At 38.9% G+C, this 19,563-nt stretch overlaps 1 protein-coding gene across 1 annotated transcript in view; it reads right to left on the bottom strand.

Annotated features, from left to right (window-relative positions):
- Window positions 1-19,563, bottom strand: part of BARD1 (BRCA1 associated RING domain 1) — a 67,662-nt gene that overhangs the window by 26,492 nt on the left and 21,607 nt on the right. The window contains exons 5-6 of the mRNA XM_050916130.1: window positions 7,194-7,274; window positions 6,211-6,383 (exon numbers count right to left, since the gene is read on the bottom strand). Of these exons, the coding sequence (XP_050772087.1) occupies window positions 6,211-6,383; window positions 7,194-7,274 (254 nt within the window). The remainder of the gene's footprint in view (window positions 1-6,210; window positions 6,384-7,193; window positions 7,275-19,563) is intronic.

The following is a 19,563-nucleotide window of genomic DNA, read 5'->3' as shown; positions in this document are numbered from 1 at the left end:
CTTTAGCCTCTTATTCTTTGTTGATAGAATCCTGAAGTTAGAGGCTCCATCTTTTTTAGGTAAGATAGATGTACTGCTTTTGCTAATTCAGAGTCCAGAAGTGCTCCAATAAATGCCTCTTCTTGAATGAATGAAAGTGGACTTTTCAAGGTTAATTTAGGTCTACAAGAGCCAGATGTATCCTTTGAGGCAAAAAGTCTATCAGCTACTTATCTAAGTACTGACGGATGTGAAAACAAACACTCAACGCTAAAGAGAACCTAAATTTAAACTGGAAGGATCACTGTGCTGGAGAACAGAGACCCTCAAAGGCACCTCAAATCTGATGCTTAAACCAATACGAAAAGTGAGGCTGCATATGATAGTGCAGCTGACCCCTCAGGACCTTCAGTGCTGGATTTGTGGGACCACAAATCAAAGAGCTCTTCAACAGCAGCTGGTGACCTTTAGCATTGGAGTTTGATGGGGCGATACTACTAAACTCTTGAGCATTGGGAGTCCATTGGCTGCTATCAGTCGAACGGGATATTCATGTAACATTTCCAGGATGTTTGTTATTGAGGGATGAGGGTGACATGGCTGACCACCGCAGGTGGAGCTTGGTATTGGCCTCAAGTTAAACAAGTGCTCAGCCTCTGGGTGGGGCACAACAGGGACTGAGAATATTTCTCTGTCATGGAGAAAGGATTGGAAGGATTCAATTTTTTTAAAAATCGTTAAATGTTGATTTCACTGTACATAACAAAACAAAAAATTTCCACTGATAATAATTGAAATTTACAGATAGGCAAACGAAGAAAAATGCTGCTTGAGAAAGCCTTTGAGTTTGATTTAAGGATATTTACTTTGTATACTCTGGCATGTGGAGCTGACAGTTTGTGTTTTAAAAGTAATAAAGTTTTCATTTTCTGAATCTCAACATCTATTGTCATTAAATAATTTTGTCTGACCCCCATCATTTCCCACACTGTGAAAACTTTAAATCAATAAAAAAAGAAAGAAGTGCTTTAAAATAAACATTGATAATATCCATTGAAATTTTAAAAAATCAACATCAAATTTTGCCAAGCCTACAGATATAGTTCCAGCATATGAGGTAACATTAATGATACAGCAAAGTGTAGTGAGGGGAGAGGACAACCTGCTAGTCAGGAAACAAGGAATCAGAGAAAAGGAAAGAATATATGATAAGGTAGATAAATATGCAGAATTAAAGAGTGCTTCAAAAGCATTGAGAAGGCTGATTTTTGGTTTGTAGTCTCCAATTTAGGCAATCAAATGCTATAATTTTTGTATCCACATGTGTATCCGACATAAATAATACATGCTCTAACTGCCTCACTTTAACACATCTAGCCATGATATTATTATTCAGCAGGCCAATGTAAATCATTTTTTCCCCTGCTTTCCGAACCTTCTTGGAAAAAGAAACATCAGCTCCCAATGCTACATTTTTACCATTTAACCCTAATCACTTGTGGGTAACTCATTCACATCCATACTTGGGCTACATGGTGAACAGTAAGAACCCTCTTCTTACACCATGGCATTGGCTGTATAGACTTTGGCTCTGGGAGTACGCAACCAATAGGCCTGTTTATTCCCCCTGGAAGTAGATGGATGATGAGTGAGTAGAGCCTTGGCTCTGCTCCCCAATGCACCAGCCAGTGCTAACTAAGCTGGGTTGGGAGCGGGAAGGGTGATGATTTGCTGCTGGTATAGCGCTACATACCTCCAGCAGCACTCAAGGAAGGGGGAAGCAAGGAAGGAATTGTGTCTGAGGAGTATCTGAGGCACAATATGATCTGGGATGAGGTGGAGCAGTATATGCCCATACCTTGCTCACATCTGCACCTAGAGACACGTCTACCTCTAAATAAATATTCCCATTTGCCTGGCGTTGTTCAGACTCAAACTTGTGCCCACTGGATGAAGGCTAAAACACACCTAAAAGAAATAAGGCAATGAGACAATTTTTACTAATGCTAAACTTATTGTGCATGAGTAACTGGCAAGATAGTCCATTTGAGTGAAAGCATTTATGTGAAATCGCAAATGCACAGATCTAATTTTTCAAGTCACTTGGCTTGCTGTGAAGCAAGGAAAAACAGACAGAACTCAAGAGAACAAGCACATGAAAACATAAATGTTTAGGAGATTAACTTAAAAAAATTAACTAGACCAGCCGGGCAATTAATAGGTCCACTGGTCCATATAATATTTTCCACTTGCAGTTTGCACCTCTCTTAGTCAGAAAAAAATTGAACAGCAAAGAAAATGCCCCAACTGCTTAATCTTGCAGATTTCCAAAAAAGTATTGCCAAGGAAAATTGAAATCCTAGGATTTGTCTTCTGGAAAATCAAAAGAATTCTGATCTGTGTTCTCATGCTACAAAATATGTACACACACTCCCTCTTACAGCAAAGCTATTTCCTATACTTAAATCATAGAGATAAAAATCTGATAGCATCTTTGAGATGAGATTTACTGGATGTGAAGTTCACTTATACAGTATATCAGATGTCTGTTTAAAGATGTTTGAAAAGTAAAATTTTAAAAATTCACAAAGGCTCTCTATATACAAGTCTTTGCCTCGGTTCTCCATCTGTCAAATGGGGATAAAAGGACTTCCTTCCTCTTTTATAATCTAAATAGACAGGGCAGATAAAGCATAAGATTTCAGGTCTTACCATGTATATGTACAGCATTTAACACAATGAGTCTCACCTCAGTTGGGACCTCTAGGCACTACAGTAAATTAGATACTAAATACCTAAAAAGCAGCATTAAACAAAGTTACTATATTTTATAGTACACTTTTTATAAAGTGTAATATAGAACTATTTCAAACTAGCACACTAAGGTTATGTCTACACTTTGAGTGAGAGAAGACATACCCGCACTAGCTCTGTTCAAGCTAGTGAGTTAAACAGCGTTGTCATAGTATTGCAAGCACTAGCAGGAGCTAGCCACCCCAAATATGTGTCTGCCCAAGTTGCCAGGTACAAATCACTTGTGCCCCAATGGCTACACTCTATTCTTACTATACTAGCTCAATCAAAGCTAGTGCAGGTATGTCTTCTCAAGCTCCAGCTCTCAAAAGTAGAAATACCCCAAAATCAACTCAGGCATCAATTTTATTCCAACACACGAACACCCCAAATTACTGAGGCACACTGTTAAAGAGAGAATATTGGTTTAGATAATTCTGCAGTAAAAATAAAAGTGTTTGACTGCAAAAGCCACATTTTCCTTAATGATGAATGTATTCATACAGGGGGTCTAAATATGGTTTGAACACATTTAACATGTTGACAAAATTTAGTGGGTTAAGAGAGATACAGGAAAAACCGGTGATTATTCAGGCTTTTATGTGGCTCTAAAAGGTTTAATCAGCTAATTAAGAACCACTTATACCCCATGTCAAAGAGGGCTCTCTTTAATAGGAAGTTTTAAGCTCCTCAAGAGCCAGGGGAGATGGAGATGAAAAAAAATTAGTAGAAAACTGGAATATTAGCCAGATGAACTGAGATGAAGAAAACAGCAAAGCAGTTTGAGCAGTACAGGCAAAGATAACAGACTTCTTCTATTTAAAGTTGCGCATCCTCCTAGTAGACTCTTAAGCAGCTAGTAAATCTTCAGACCTCGCTCAAAACTCAGTACTGCTCAATCTCTACTCTTTCAAAAACCTGGCTGATAGTGACAGAAATCCCATGGCAGATGTGTACATAAATAGCCTGAAAGACAATGAGATGATCAATTCAGTGTTAAGGAATCATCCTGCCTTGATCAATAAGGAGCTTTGAACCTCTATACTACCAGCTTGGTCACAACTATTGCTACAAAGGCAATTAGAAGAGTCAGAATTTATGTGACGTCATGTTATGTCATGCTTTCACTGAAAAAAAGTTGAAGCAAGGGATGGTGAAGAGAAGAACGAAGAGCTGTGAAGCACAGGGAACTGCAGGAGTCTCATCGTGGGGCGCTGTTGCACGAGGAGTAAGAGCAAGCATTATGAGAGAAGTATCTCTACAACTTAGAAGTTTTATTTACACTTTAATGTCAGCCTGTCTCCATGTCTCAGTTTCCACACCTGTAAAATAGTACTAATAATACTTGCCTCCTTTGCAAAGCGCGTTGGGATTTACGGATGAAAATTATCTACCTCTTACAATGTGCTATTACATTGAAGACCTACTCCTGACATCATAGATGGGGTGGCATTCTTCTATGTGTTACAACATGGGAGTAACTTCATCGACTGGAGTAAGAGGACAAATTGCTTTTACCAAATGGGAAGAAAAGATCTTTGATGTAATTCCGCAACTACTACAGTAGTGTGTTACACAACAGCATCTCAGCAACAGATATAGGAGGACAATATAAGATCAGGAAAATTAAATCTTTTTCGTACAACTTACCAAGTGGCAAAACACTAAACACTTGCCATGTCACTTGCAGGTGCATTTGCAAGAGATGAAACAAAGAATGCTAAATTTGTACCCAGAAAATTTTAATAAAGCTTGAATAAATCACAATAGAAATTACTCCATGAGAATTATCTAGCATTATCATTATTCTCAGACATCACTCACTTTACAGAAGCCTTTGGCAAGGTACGTTTAAAAATTCTTGCTAGGTATCTATTTGTAAAACCACTTGAACTATAAATGAATTTGTACGTCCTGCAAATTTTGAAGTCATAGTGCCTCCCCATTTAAAAATTCAAACAGAGCCCTTTTCTTTACCACTAATGGCAATATGCTGATACCACCTGTAGCTAGTCTCCTAAAACATACTTGATTTTGGAGGGGTTATAGTCTTGGATACCTCGTATCACACTGTTTCAGATATTACTGTTGCTGCAATAAATATTAGAATACTGCTTATATCCACATTAAACTCTGTCTTGTCAGTTCACATTTTGAATGGAACTGGACTTCAATCTGTTTTCTTCACTTGAAATGTGTGGGAGATTTTTTGACTAAAGGTAGTCATATATTTGCCAGTATGGCTAACTGAAAAAAAAAAAGTTCTCTCAGCTTCATTTCAGTTTCTGATAACAAATCTAGCAGAAATGGCAGGCTAATAAGAAGAGAGACCTGAAAATTCTAGTATTGCCAATTTAAATAAAGTTCTACTGTACAATTTTTCCAGTCTTTTAGCCACTATTAAAAAGATTTATACCAAAATTGATTGTTTGTGTAATATTTTCAGAAACCCAGGAAAGTTGTAAAAGCCATGCAGGCAGCTACCAATACCCAACTGGTGAACATTTTACCTTGGAAAGCTGACACCTTAAGGAAATGTACTATCCTATTTTTATTTTTTTTTAAATATGCTGCTCGGGCCAAGGGAAGGATTCCTTTTTTACTTTTCTGATTTATTTTTATATTCTGAGACATTTCATGTAAGCTAGAAGTATTTTCTGATTGAATATCTCCATTCTGTAACAGGACTTCAATATGTTTACAACATTTGAAGCTAGCTAATTTACTAAAGCTTCCTTAGCCCCACTTCACACTATGGCCAAGTAGCTACATACTTCAGAAACAAGTCAGATATGAGCAAGGCTACATACTACAAGCATGTAATGTGCACATGCCATTTACTGACAACATACATGGTACCAGATTTTATACACTAGCTGCTGATACAAACAGAAATGCTACTGACACTGTAGCATGACATGACCAACCCAGCATCTCAGTCAACTGATGTGATGACAATCAGAAAGATAAATCCTTGAATAATTATTGTGTGTTTGAGTCAGTATCAGTCACTGTACAACTCCAGATCTTTGCTATATGCGTATCAATGGAGCAAACTCACCGGAAATATACATAGCTAAAATGGAAGTACTTTTTAAAAATATCAGTAATAATTTCCATTATGCACTCAAGTTTTTTGGTTTGTTTTTTTTTTTTAACTATTTTTTTAAAAAGCTCAAACTTTGTGATTTGTTCCAAACTTCATTAAAAAAAGCTTAAGACAATCCTGACGCCTAAGCAAAAACATCCAAGTTAGAAAGGGGAAGGTAAGGGTTTTGTGTAATTGAACACAAAAAGACTCCCACTGAAAAAAAACATATGTATTATATTAAGAGCTTTGGTTCAAATTTACTCAGTGTTACATCCTGGACTTTCACCAGTAACATCAATTCGGAAATAAAGAAGTCAATTACAAAATAACATTGCACATTTACTCACACTGCATCCTGGGAAGCTCCATGTGAGAGCAACAGCTCAACAATGCTCACATGCCCATTCTTGGCAGCATCATGAAGTGGTGAGTCATTCTGATACCCAGTAGTGTTCACCAGTGCCCTGTGCTGTAGCAATAGCTCCACCACCTTCTTGTGCCCATGATTACAAGCCTCGTGCTAGCCGATGATGTTGACAAGAAGCACACAGGAAAGAAAGACATAAAATTCTAATGAAAGCACAGAAATTTTTTTTTTAAATGGAGGTTTGTCACCATGAGTTAATGCATTCACTTTCATAGCATCGCTCAGACTGGTAGCATGCTATGGAGACACTATTCAATTTTGACAATGCAATGGCCATCATGAGTAATTATCTTCTCAAACATGGCATTGAAAAAGAGCACAGAGGAACTGAATGGAGACCACCTGGTGTACAAATAAGACTATCTTGGAAGGCATTCTTTTATATCAACTAGGGTCAAACATGCTCTTTGGGAGAAAAAGGCAGCGTATGAAAAAGGATTAGCACTCACTACCTATCATTTTTTTTAATGAAATTCAAGCATGCACGAATACAAAAATATATCTAACCAAAGTTCAAATTCCACTGTCTAATGTGCACCCAAAATGGTGAGAAGTATCGATCTAATGGCATTAACAGTTTACAAGATGCACAAGAAACTGTGCTTGCACAGTAACCAGGAAAGAGATCATTTTCCACACTTAAGAAATCACAGGTGAAGATTATCCTAAATACGATAGTAAAAGTAAGAGAGAACACTGACACCTGAGGAGAAGTGGGGTGATTCTAAAGGAAGAGCATTCTCATACTGTCATAAGGAAGACTATTTCCCTTCCCTTCCCTTCCTCTTTATGCTTTGGATACAATAAAGATAGAGGTGGGAAAGAACAAACTGTAAAAAATGGAAGTGTGGAGGAAAGGACAACAGACAAAAATGAAAATATCAGAAAAATGTTGATACTCACCAATGGCGTCCATCCAGCATGGTCTTTAACATTGGGGTCTGCTCCATTTTTCAGTAAGTGTTCAACGGCTGATACATCACCCTAGAAGGGAAAAAAATCATTGCTAAACTTCTTAGGAAGGATAGATACAACGAAGAATGAGAGAGAACAATAATAAGCTGCATTATTCTGATTCCTGTTAAACCAAGACTTTCATTTAGACAATGTCAACCTACAAACTTTTACTCATTTGAAAACAACACTGTTTATTAGTATAGTTTACTCAGAAACACCTAAAAGCTTCATTTAAGTCAGGAGCAGACTGAATAAGGCACATCTGACACACTATAAATAATTCAGAATACATAACTGGACAAGTGTGTGCAGACTGCAATCTACTGGTTAAGACTGACTGCAAGGATTAAGAACAGGTACATTTACCCAAAAATTACACATCCTTCAAAACAAAAATTGTGTCAAACTAATCTAAATGACTAGCTAGAAATAGGCACAAGTGAACTCAATTTATGTGCCTGTCTTAGACACATCCAACTTGCATGACTAAAAATACTGAAAGAAAAAGCAAAGAGGAAGTATTTCTATTTAATCTTTCAACTATTATGCAAGCTAAAGCTACCATCATAATTTCATTTCCATTCTGGCAGAACACTACACGATATTCAAGTCTTGCTAAGGCATAGAGGTGGAAGCCATACAGGAAGGAAAGCGAAATGCCTGAGACAGAAACTATGGGGAGTATAAGGAGGAGCCTAGAAGAATATAACCTACAATTAACCAGAATACCCACAAAATTAGTTAAAGTTGAGGACTTCAGAGCTCCCAGACTCCCTGATTATTAGAATTCTGAACCTGTGCTGTCAGACACTGCTTGGAGTACGATAAAGGCTTCTTCACTCCTGTCTATAACTCTGTTCGCTGGAATGCCTACTTTGTTGTGTTTCTATCACTTAATATTTTTATGCAAATAGGTTATTGACCAATCATTCAACCCCAACCTGGAGGACCAGTTGACTGCTGTTCTTCTGCCCCCTATCTTTTCACTTGTCCAGCTTGATGGCCCTACCAGGAGTTAAAACTCCCACCAGCATAGTTTTCGGTCAGTGGAACACATAAGGCGTCCCACTGTCTCAAGGTGCGTCCCCAGGGAAGTCTTATTAGAAGAGTCCTTAATAAAATTTGTACTGCCAGCTACAAACCCCAAGATGGGAAGATGGAAAAACCAGGAAAGAAAGAGAGAAAGAGAAAGAAAAGAAGAAAGGAGGGAGGGACACACAGAAGGAGAGACAAGGTAGGAAAAATCATAAGGGAGAAGTAAGAACTCCATGTGCCAAGAACCTAAGGCTACATAGATGGCAAAAAAGGAGAGAAAAATTGGAAGTTGAAGACAGAACTGCAGAGATAATATGGAATAAAACAGAATAGGTGAGATGAAATCTCCTGCCCTCATGGTGAAAGCTCAAACAAAGAAGGCTTCCAGTGCAGATCTATTGAAAACAGGGTAAGGGAACCCAAAAAGGTTAAAAACCAGCAGCTCTCGCTCTCAACAAAAAGCTGTGGAAGGAGTTAATACCTGAATCACTATGCACTAGCTGTAATTCTTGTGCCATCAGGTATATTAACTGAAAGACATCCTGACCATTATTCCACTACCAAACTACATACCTTAGAATTCACCTTTCTCTTTAGTAACAATAAATATGAGGCCCAAAATTGAGGACAGTATTAAACCAAATGAAGGAGAGCATCAAACCTGTTCTATGATATCAAGGAACATTTCTGAGACCATGTAGAACAGCATTAATCCTCATTCTTTACAACCAAAGAAAACTCTTCCAAGACAATGAACTCTGTTCAGCAGAAAAATAACCAGCAACTGATAAAAGAAGTTCACTCAACATTCACATAAAATGCTGAAAAGCAATGACTTTATATCAGTCAACTGAATTTATATAACCAAGAGATATGTTCCATGCATTACAATCACAACTAGACGCCTCCAGCAAAATGTTACATTTTAAGCAATTAAAGAATATACAATTCTAGTTAGAATATTTTTAGGTCTCGAGGAAAGAGACAAGTTGAAACCACGTACAAATACTCACAAGCATGGAAGACAGTGATCGGTACAACATAGCTTTTTCCATAGATAAAAAGAATTACCTATGGTAAGTGATATCTGAGCTTCTCTTTTAAAATTATTAAGTCTGCAAACATATATAACAGTGGTTGATATTTTTGCAGTGTTCCCTTACAGCAGTTAACACACCTAGCAAATAATTGATATCTGGCATTAGGTACGTTAACTCCTCAGAATGTTAACATTCATATTACAAATCCATAAAATACTAGTTTAATTTTTATTACAGTAAAATTTTGCTGCTGTTAACAACTAGAAGTACTATCAACATATACAGACTGAAAAGGGGATAGAGTAAAACTAGAAGACTATAACTTCGTTGTAAACTGAGAAATGAGTGGGATTTTTTCCTCTGGAAATGAGGAAAAAAAACCCCATTTTGTTACCTAGGCTGTAAAAAGTGGAAGGAATGGGAGAGGAGCTTTCATTTCGATTAAACACATGCACAATGACTGAACAGCTACTGTCAATCAGGATTAGAAGTTGTGCGTTAAGAAAGCTGTTTGTGGCCTAGAGACTGACAGAAGAAATATAGCCAGAAATTAAAGTTTAAATTTACAGCCGCAGGGCATGTTAGTACACTCATGGAAGTTATGTCTTTTGCACTCTGAACTTTTAAGAGGTTCTGAGAATGCATTCAACTACTTGACAGTGAATACTCGTTGAAAAAAGAAACATGCAAGGAAAAAATAGGGAGGACAGATCTTCAACTGGCATATACTAGGGATTCAATCTTGCTAGGTTTCAAGGTCCCGACAGTGCTCTAACAATACACTTAAAAACAAAATTAACTTTAAGCACTGACTTCAATGGGATAATTCCAATGCTTAACAGGTAAGCCAGTGCCTTAAGCATTTTGCTGGGTCAGGGCCAGAGTGCTCAGCACTTAGCAGAATTGAGCCCCAATTAAGGATATGATTCTATGTATCGTCCATCTTGGAAGGAATCAGGATAAGTGATAATTTAATGTTCTTTGACAGTTTTCACCTGCTGCAAAGAAAACACAACAGGAGTCTCCATCTATACATAGTATCAGAGGGGTAGCCGTGTTAGTCTGGATCTGTAAAAGCAGCAAAGAATCCTTGGCACCTTATAGACTAACATCTGTCAGTCTATAAGGTGCCACAGGATTCTTTGCTGCATCTATACATAGCTTTTGTTTCAAGAGTACCATCTAGTACTCACTTAACAAAAAAGCTCAGAAAACTTGCTTTGGCTTTTATTTTAAAGTAAATTAAATCTCTCATGATCAGGTACAAAATTATTTGCTTTATTCTACATGTTTTTGTGACTCTACGATAAGTCATCAATCACTCTACCACACAATATTTGCACTGAGGTAATACTACTAAAATATTTTGTGCCTGTTTGAGCTTACGCTAGCAAGGGCTTGTTATGTTAAGGTTAATGGAAAAAATGGGCTCAAAGAGTCTTAGAATATCAGGGTTGGAAGGGACCTCAGCAGGTCATCTAGTCCAATCCCCTGCTCAAAGCAGGACCAATTCCTAACTAAACCCCCAAATTGTCCCCTCAAGGATTGAACTCACAACCCTGGGTTTAGCAGGCCACTGCTCAAACCACTGATCTATCCCTCCCCCCAAAAATGTTAAGATGATCCTGTCACTACACAACACTAAACACTGAAACATGGTTTGAGGCTTCGAGTATAGCCACCTCAGCCTGTTTTGTCCCATAGTACTATCCTTAATAACCTTTCATTAAAGATACAGAAAAAAAGAAAAAACAATTAAAGCATTTGAATTTAAAGTACTAAGTAAGAATTTCATTTTAACAATATTTCTTATTCCTTTTAGTTGTATTCAGTTCTGTTTTTTACAAAAAAGGAAAACTTTATATGACACTATTTTAGATAGCATTAAATATGTTAACAACTGGGGATGGTTATCCGGGGAAGAGAGAAAAAAGTTAGTTGAGATGGACTGGAACTGATGTTGAAATCGGATCCTGCTTCCTTTCAACAACAACAACAAAAACAAACGACAAATAGCTACAAAAGGGTAAAAGGATATAGAAAAGAATCACAAAGATAGAAAATGCAGTTTCTGTGGTGTTCACGCTTACCTGCAACCCTGATGTGGAGAAACATGTGCAGCACAGTCTTACCAGCCATTCTGAGACCTGGTAAGCTTGTATCAGCATCTTTGCATTAGGCTGTTTAAGACATTACTTAGAACTGCCTCTCTGTTTGCAGGCTCACAGCAGTGTTGTGAATCTCTTTCTCAGGTGGCTTAGCCACACTTATTAAACAAAAGGCAAGAGAGAGATAAGAAAAGATGGAGAAGGAAGGAACATGGCATGGGGGGGCTGAGAGCAGAAACCCAAATCTCACGCTCCAGGTGATGCTCAGGATTTTGCCACCTCCATGAGCTTTGGCTATGTCATCTGGGTCCTTCTCTTTGGCCCTGCCTGGTCAGTTTAGGACATTTCTCAGGAGCAGACAGTAGACGTCCAATAGCGTCATGATGGATTCTTGGGTCCCAACAAATGATGGGGTAACACCAACGATGGTAAAGCTCACTATTTACAGTCCACCCATTTCCCAGCTTTAGATCCCCCAGAAGTGTTTCAAAGGACCCGGGGATAATGGATAGAATGACCCATCCTCTCATTATTTTGTCCATCAATCAGACCTCGTTTCCAACCCACCAATTCCTGGCCATTAATTTCCGATTCCATTCTCCTTTATTTACTAGTTATGATCTTAATCTTTGGGTGACACGAGTAGACCTTTTAGTCTGGACTAATTCAGTCTCTCTCGCTTTGCTGACTTTTATGAGTAATTTTATATAACTCACTGAGCTGGACTTCTCTGGCCTTGATCAATTTAGAGTATAGGCCTCTGCCCAACAAATCTATTTAAAAGACTTGGGATTCTCCTACTTGGGAGAATACCGCCTGATGTTCATATGTCTGAGACAGAAAAAGACGTTAGCTTGCTAAAGCTGATATAGTAAATTAATGGGGGGGAGAGCGGTATTGTTAATAAGTGAATAGCACCCCAAAGAAATAACTAGCTTGTGTACAAGGAAGGACACCATCACAGGGTGTGGGGGGACAATTATCTGCTGGAGACAGACCAAGGGAAGATCATATTAAGCTGATTATCAAGGTTATGAATAGTAGCAATGAAAAATTATACGATTCCGGTTAGCCTTCACTATGCTGCAGGTTGGGAAAGCTCCAAGAAGCACAGCAGCATGAAAGGCACTGGAGCCACCTATCTGCAAGTCTAGAAGACAGCATTACATTGGTTTACGTGGAGAAGAATATCATAAGAACGGCCGTACCAGGTCAGACCAAAGGTCCATCTAGCCTAGTATCTGTCTACTGACAGTGGCCAATGCCAGGTGCCCCAGAGGGAGTGAACCTAACAGGCAATGATCAAGTGATCTCTCTCCTGCCATCCATCTCCATCCTCTGACAAACAGAGGCTAGGGACACCATTCCTTACACATCCTGGCTAAAAGCCATTTATGGACTTAACCACCATGAATTTATCCAGTTCTCTTTTAAACGCTGTTATAGTCCTAGCCTTCACAACCTCCACAGGTAAGGAGTTCCACAAGTTGACTGTCCGCTGCGTGAAGAAGAACGTCCTTTTATTTGTTTTAAACCTGCTGCCTGTTCATTTCATTTGGTGACCCCTAGTTCTTGTATTATGGGAATAAGTAAATAACTTTTCCTTATCCACTTTCTTCACATCACTCATGATTTTACATACCTCTACTATATCCCCCCTTATTCTCTTCTTTTCCAAGCTGAAAAGTCCTAGCCTCTTTAATCTTTCCTCATATGGGACCCTTTCCAAACCCCTAATCATTTTAGTTGCCCTTTTCTGAACCTTTTCCAGTGCCAATATATATTTTTTTTTGAGGTGAGGAGACGACATCTGTACACAGTATTCGAGATGTGGGCGTACCATGGATTTATAAAAGGGCAATAATATATTCTCAGTCCTATTCTCTATCCCCTTTTTAATGATTCCTAACATCCTGTTTGCTCTTTTGACCACCTCTGCACACTGCGTGGACATCTTCAGAGAACTGTCCACGATGACGCCAAGATCTTTTTCCTGACTCGTTGTAGCTAAATTAGCCCCCATCATATTATATGTATAGTTGGGGTTATATTTTCCAATGTGCATTACTTTACACTTATCCATATTAAATTTCATTTGCCATTCTGTTGCCCAATCACTTAGTTTTGTGAGATCTTTTTGAAGTTCTTCATAGTCTGCTTTGGTCTTAACTATCTTGAGTAGTTTAGTATCATCTGCAAACTTTGCCACCTCACTGTTTACCCCTATCTCCAAATCATTTATGAATACATTGAATAGGATTGGTCCTAGGACTGACCCTTGGGGAACGCCACTAGTTACCCCTCTCCATTCTGAGAATACACCATTTATTCCTACCCTCTGTTCCCTGTCTTTTAACCAGTTCTCAATCTATGAAAGGACCTTCCCTTTTATCCCATGACAGCTTAATTTATGTAACAGCCTTTGGTGAGGGACCTTGTCAAAGGCTTTCTGGAAATCTAAGTATACTATGTCCACTGGATCCCCCTTGTCCATATGTTTGTTGACCCCTTCAAAGAACTCTAACAGATTAGTAAGACACGATTTCCCTTTATAGAAACCATGTTGACTATTGCTCAACAGTTTATGTTTTTCTATGTGTCTGACAATTTTATTCTTGACTATTGTTTCGACTAATTTGCCCGGTACAGATGTTAGACTTACCAGTCTGTAATTGTCAGGATCACCTCTAGAGCTCTTTTTAAATATTAGCATTACATTAGCTAATTTCCAGTCATTGGGTATCGAAGTCGATTTAAAGAACAGCTTACAAATCTGAGTTAATAGTTCCGCAACTTCACATTTGAGTTCTTTCAGAACTCTTGAGTGAATGCCATCTGGTCCCGGTGACTTGTTAATGTTGAGTTTATCAATTAATTCCAAAACCTCCTCTAGTGACACTTCAATCTGTGACAGTTCCTCAGATTTGTCACCTACAAAAGCCAGTTCAGGTTTGGGAATCTCCCTAACATCTTCAGCCGTGAAGACTGAAGCAAAGAATCCATTTAGTTTCTCCGCAATGACTTTATCATCTTTAAGCGCTCCTTTTGTATCTCAATCATCAAGGGGCCCCACTCGTTGTTTAGCACGCTTCCTGCATCTGATGTACTTAAAAAAACATTTTACCACCAACTTTGGAGTTTTTGGCTAGCCGTTCCTCAAATTCCTCTTTGGTTTTTCTTATTATACTCTTGCACTTAATTTGGCAGTGTTTATGCTCTTTTCTATTTGCCTCACCAGGATTTGACTTCCACTTTTTAAAGGAAGTCTTTTTATCTCTCACTTCTTCTTTTACATGGTTGTTAAGCCACAGTAGCTCTTTTTTAGTTCTTTTACTGTGTTTCTTAATTTGGGGTATACATTGAAGTTGGGCCTCTATTAAAAAGCGCCCATGAAGCTTGCAGAGATTTCACTTTAGTCACCATACCTTTTAACTTCTGTTTAACTAACCCTCTCATTTTTGCAGTTTCCCCTTTTGAAATTAAATGCCACAGTGTTGGGCTGTTGAGATGTTCTTCCCCCCACAGGGATGTTGAATGCTATTGTATTATGGTCACTATTTCCAAGCGGTCCTGCTATAGTTACCTCTTGGACCAGCTCCTGCGCTCCACTCAGGATTAAATCTAGAGTTGCCTTTCCCCTTGTGGGTTCCCGTACCAGCTGCTCCATGAAGCAGTCATTTAAAGTATCGAGAAATTTTATCTCTGCATTTCGTCCTGAAGTGAAATGTTCCCATCAATATGGGGATAATTGAAATCCCCCACTATTATTGGGTTCCTAATTTTGATAGCCTCTCTAATTTCCCTTAGCATTTCATCATCACTATTACTGTCCTGGTCAGGTGGTCGATAATAGATCCCTAATGTTATATTTTTATTAGAGCATGAAAATTTCTATCCATAGAGATTCTATGGAACATGTGGATTCGCTTAAGATTTTTACTTCATTTGAATCTACATTTTCTTTCACATATAGTGCCACTCCCCTCCCCTGCATAACCTGTTCTGTCCTTCCGATATATTTTGTACCCTGGAATGATTGTGTCCCATTGATTGCTCTCAATCTATCAGGTTTCTGTGATGCCTATTATATCAATATCCTCCTTTATCACAAGGCACTCTAGTTCACCCATCTTATTATTTAGACTTCTAGCATTTGTGTACAAGCACTTTAAAAACTTGTCCCTGTTTATTTGTCTGCCATTTTCTGATGTGTCAGATTCTTTTTTATGTGACTGTTTATCATCTGATCTGGCCCTTACATTATCCTCTTCCATTCTCTGCTCCTGACTATAACCTGGAGATTCTCTGTCATCAGACTCTCTCCTAAGAGAAGTCTGTGTCCAATCCACATATTCCTCTGCAGCAGTCGGTTCCCCCCCATCTCCTAGTTTAAAAACTGCTCTACAACCTTTTTAATGTTTAGTGCCAGCAGCCTGGTTCCACTTTGGTTTAGGTGGAGCCCATCTCTGCTGTATAGGCTCCCTGAATCCCAAAAGTTTCCCCAGTTCCTAATGAATGTAAACCCCTCCTCTTTACACCATCGTCTCATCCACGCATTGAGACTCTGAAGCTCTGCCTGCCTACCTGGCCCTGCGTGTGGAACTGGGAGCATTTCTGAGAATGCCACCATAGAGGTCCTGGATTTCAGTCTCTTCCCTAGCAGCCTAAATTTGGCTTCCAGGACATCTCTCCTACCCTTCCCTATGTCATTAGTACCTACATGTACCACGACCACCGGCTCTTCCCCAGCACTACACATAAGTCTGTCTAGATGCCTCAAGAGATCCGCAACCTTCGCACCAGGCAGGCAAGTCACCATACAGTTCTCCCGGTCATCACAAACTCAGCTATCTACGTTTCTAATGATCGAATCTCCCATTACTAACACCTGCCTTTTCCTAGCAACTGGAGTTCCCTCCCCCCGGAGAGGCAACCTCAGTGCGAGAGGCAACCCCAGCACCATCTGGAAGGAGGGTCCCAACTATGGGAAGGTTTCCCTCTGCTCCCACTGACTGCTCTGCTTCCCTGGGCCTTTCATCGTCCTCAACAGCACAGAGGCTGTCTGACCGGAGGTGGGACAATTCTACAGTGTCCCAGAAAGCCTCATTAGCATACCTCGCTGCTTCTCTTAGTTCCTCCAGTTCAGCCACCCTGGGCTCCAAAGTCCGTACGTGGTCTGAGGGCCAGGAGCTCCTTGCACCGACTGCACACATACGCCACTCGCCTACAGGGCAGGTGATCATGCATGCTACACTCAGTGCAATAAACTGGATAGGCTCCACTCTGCAGCTGGGCTTCTGCCTGCATTGTCTCCTAGTTAATGGAAGGGTTGTTTAAAGCATCATCCCCAGCCGAGCTCCCCTCCCCACCTTTTTTAATGAAACCTTAGATTCTGCAGATGCTGATGGCACTTCCCCAGAAAAGCTTCCCATTTGGCATGGGTAAGTGGATTTTTTCAAGTCCTAATATCAATTGTATCAAATGCTAGTGCTGACAGATGGTTAAGAAAAGCAGCCAGCATCCCTTTCACTATTTTATAAAATTTTCCCTCTTTTCTACTTCTGTTAAAGATATTTTGCAGCTTCCTTATAATAACCTGTGAGTTAAAGTTAATGGACATATTAAGTGCCAGGATGGAAAAAATAAAGTATAATGAGAATTAAAGAGTATCACATGAAAGACTGAAGCCGAGACCAGGGGATAAGTCTACAGAATTTGACTCCTTCTCTACTATCTAAAGCTCCAAGTGATTTTACTATATTGCAAGTCAAACAAAAAGAACCCCATACCCTGATCTAATGAGTGAACGACTTGATTGTTAAACAACCCAATTCCCCACCCCCACTCTTATTTTTTCCCACATCTTATTTATGATTTATATTAAGTGGAGAAAGAGGATGACAAAAAATTAGAGAACTTATAGTAATTGTGAATGCTCTGACAAACTTTAAAGAAAACCATCGCCTCTGATTTCTTTAAAATTAATTTCCTCACCAGCAGATCATTTAGAGGGTAATGAGCATGGTGGCTCAGCACATATATTTGTAACATAAAACATCCAAGAAGGGTTAAGCTCCAATCTCATAACTAAAACAACTCACAGAGACTGAGCACCGTAAAAAGCAGTATTTGTAGAACACTGGAAACAATTTTACATTCAACATTAATATTTGGGAAAGATTGTTGTGATCATGGTCAATTCTTGGATTTCTAAATTCAGTATTTTAAGTAGCTAAGAGGCTTTTATATTTGCCTGAAATACATTTAAGCTGTCAGGTGTGAATTTCATTTGAAAAAGCCTAGAAATTATTGTCTACAATAGTCTACTTAGTATTACTACAGCACTTAGATTTAAAAGGACATAATCAACTTTAAATGTAGTCAGTTTCAAACAAATTACAGGCAGTAGCAGGTACTGCACCTGTTTCTGAGTTACCGTACCTATTCCTGGGGTTTTTCCATCTCAATTAGTTTCCAGTTCTTAAAAAACTGGATCTTTCTTCACTGTGTGAAAAAGCTTTATGTGGCTTAGTTATTTAAACTGATTGCCTTCTTTATGTAAAACTTAACCACTTTAATTGTTCTCAGTAAAAATACCGAGGTTTTGGGGACAGATGACTGGTGAATTGAACTTGTTGAAATGGAATCCAGAAGTCACTTTATAGAGGAGTTTGGAGTGTGGACATAGTAACCTTAAACTCAGGTATCAGAGAGTAGCCGTGTTAGTCTGGATCTGTAAAAGCAGCAAAGAATCCTGTGGCACCTTATAGACTAACAGACGTTTTGGAGCATGAGCTTTCGTGGGTGAATACCCACTTCCTCAGATGCATCTGAGGAAGTGGGTATTCACCCACGAAAGCTCATGCTCCAAAACGTCTGTTAGTCTATAAGGTGCCACAGGATTCTTTGCTGCTTAAACTCAGGAACACCGTGAAAGGAGGTTTATACCTTATGTGTCTGGATCTCTCTAGAAATGCAGCCCTGTAACATACGTGATAAAGCTCAGTGGCTCAGATAGGATTACCCAACAGTCTTGACTGCACTAAATGCAAGTGCCATGAAAGTAAAGGGTCCAGTACTGCAGACTAAACTTGGACAGATATACAAAAATTGAGGGTCCCTGGAATAGAGAGAATAGACGTCAAGTAATCTTTTCACTAGCACCCAAAGCAAGTCCTGATTGTCCCATACTGTTCCTTCAATTAAAATAAAGTTACCAAAATAAATGCAACTTGCTTCGTGCTCCCAGAGTCGGAATGCAATAACTCTATGCTTAGCTGCTACATGTTTAGGGCATAAAGCTCAAACGCACTTTCCAACTAAATGTGCTATGCACCTGAGTTGTCCTCATCCCATCCCATGTTTTATCATTCTTTCTTCTTGCTGGACTTTATACTAGTGCTGCTTTTGCTCAGGGAACCTTCCGTACAGCCCATCTGGCCCAGTGACCCGGCAGCTTGCAGGAGAAATACAGGCAAAATCTTATCTGCAGGGAAGTTTATGCAGGAAGTTTACAGAATTCTCATATCCAGGCCAATTTTAAAACCCCGTGGTAACAATAAGCCAGAGGTGCAAGTTCCTGTGTTTTAAATCACCACATATGTAAGGCAGTAGTTCTCTGATCTAATGTTTGGTAATAAAAGAATTTAGATAATTAAGATGTGGGAGAACTGTGATGGAGTGGGGCTTTCCCCAACCGTTTAGATAATTTTAAAAGTATAAAAGGCCACATTTTGCACTTTAACTACTTGGAAATTTTACCTTTAATGAGTACGGAGGGTAATAAAAAACAAGATTTCAGTTCACTAGGCAAATAGCTACATTCAGTCTAATTTATGAATGCAATTCAGCATGAAGCTCATCCACTCTAACCTTTTTTCAGAACCATTTTGCTCTTAGAATGTTTATTATTAGTGTAGAAGTAGTAAAATGGGAAAGAAACCCACACACTTCCAGCTTTGATTGATTTCGAATAGCACAATACACTTAATTTTAATGCTTGATAATGTTGTTAATTATCTCTTAAAAGACAAAAAAAGTAGAACTCAATTAACTTTCATTAAGTGCAATGTATTAGGGGCTACAAGCTAATGAAAATAATATGGATTTTATAATTAACGAAGTCCCAGAGAA

Source organism: Gopherus flavomarginatus, chromosome 10 (genome assembly GCF_025201925.1).
Source record: "Gopherus flavomarginatus isolate rGopFla2 chromosome 10, rGopFla2.mat.asm, whole genome shotgun sequence".
Classification (NCBI taxonomy): Eukaryota; Metazoa; Chordata; order Testudines; family Testudinidae; genus Gopherus; species Gopherus flavomarginatus.
Note: the sequence above shows the minus strand (reverse complement) of the source record. Positions and strands in the feature narration are given on the sequence as shown.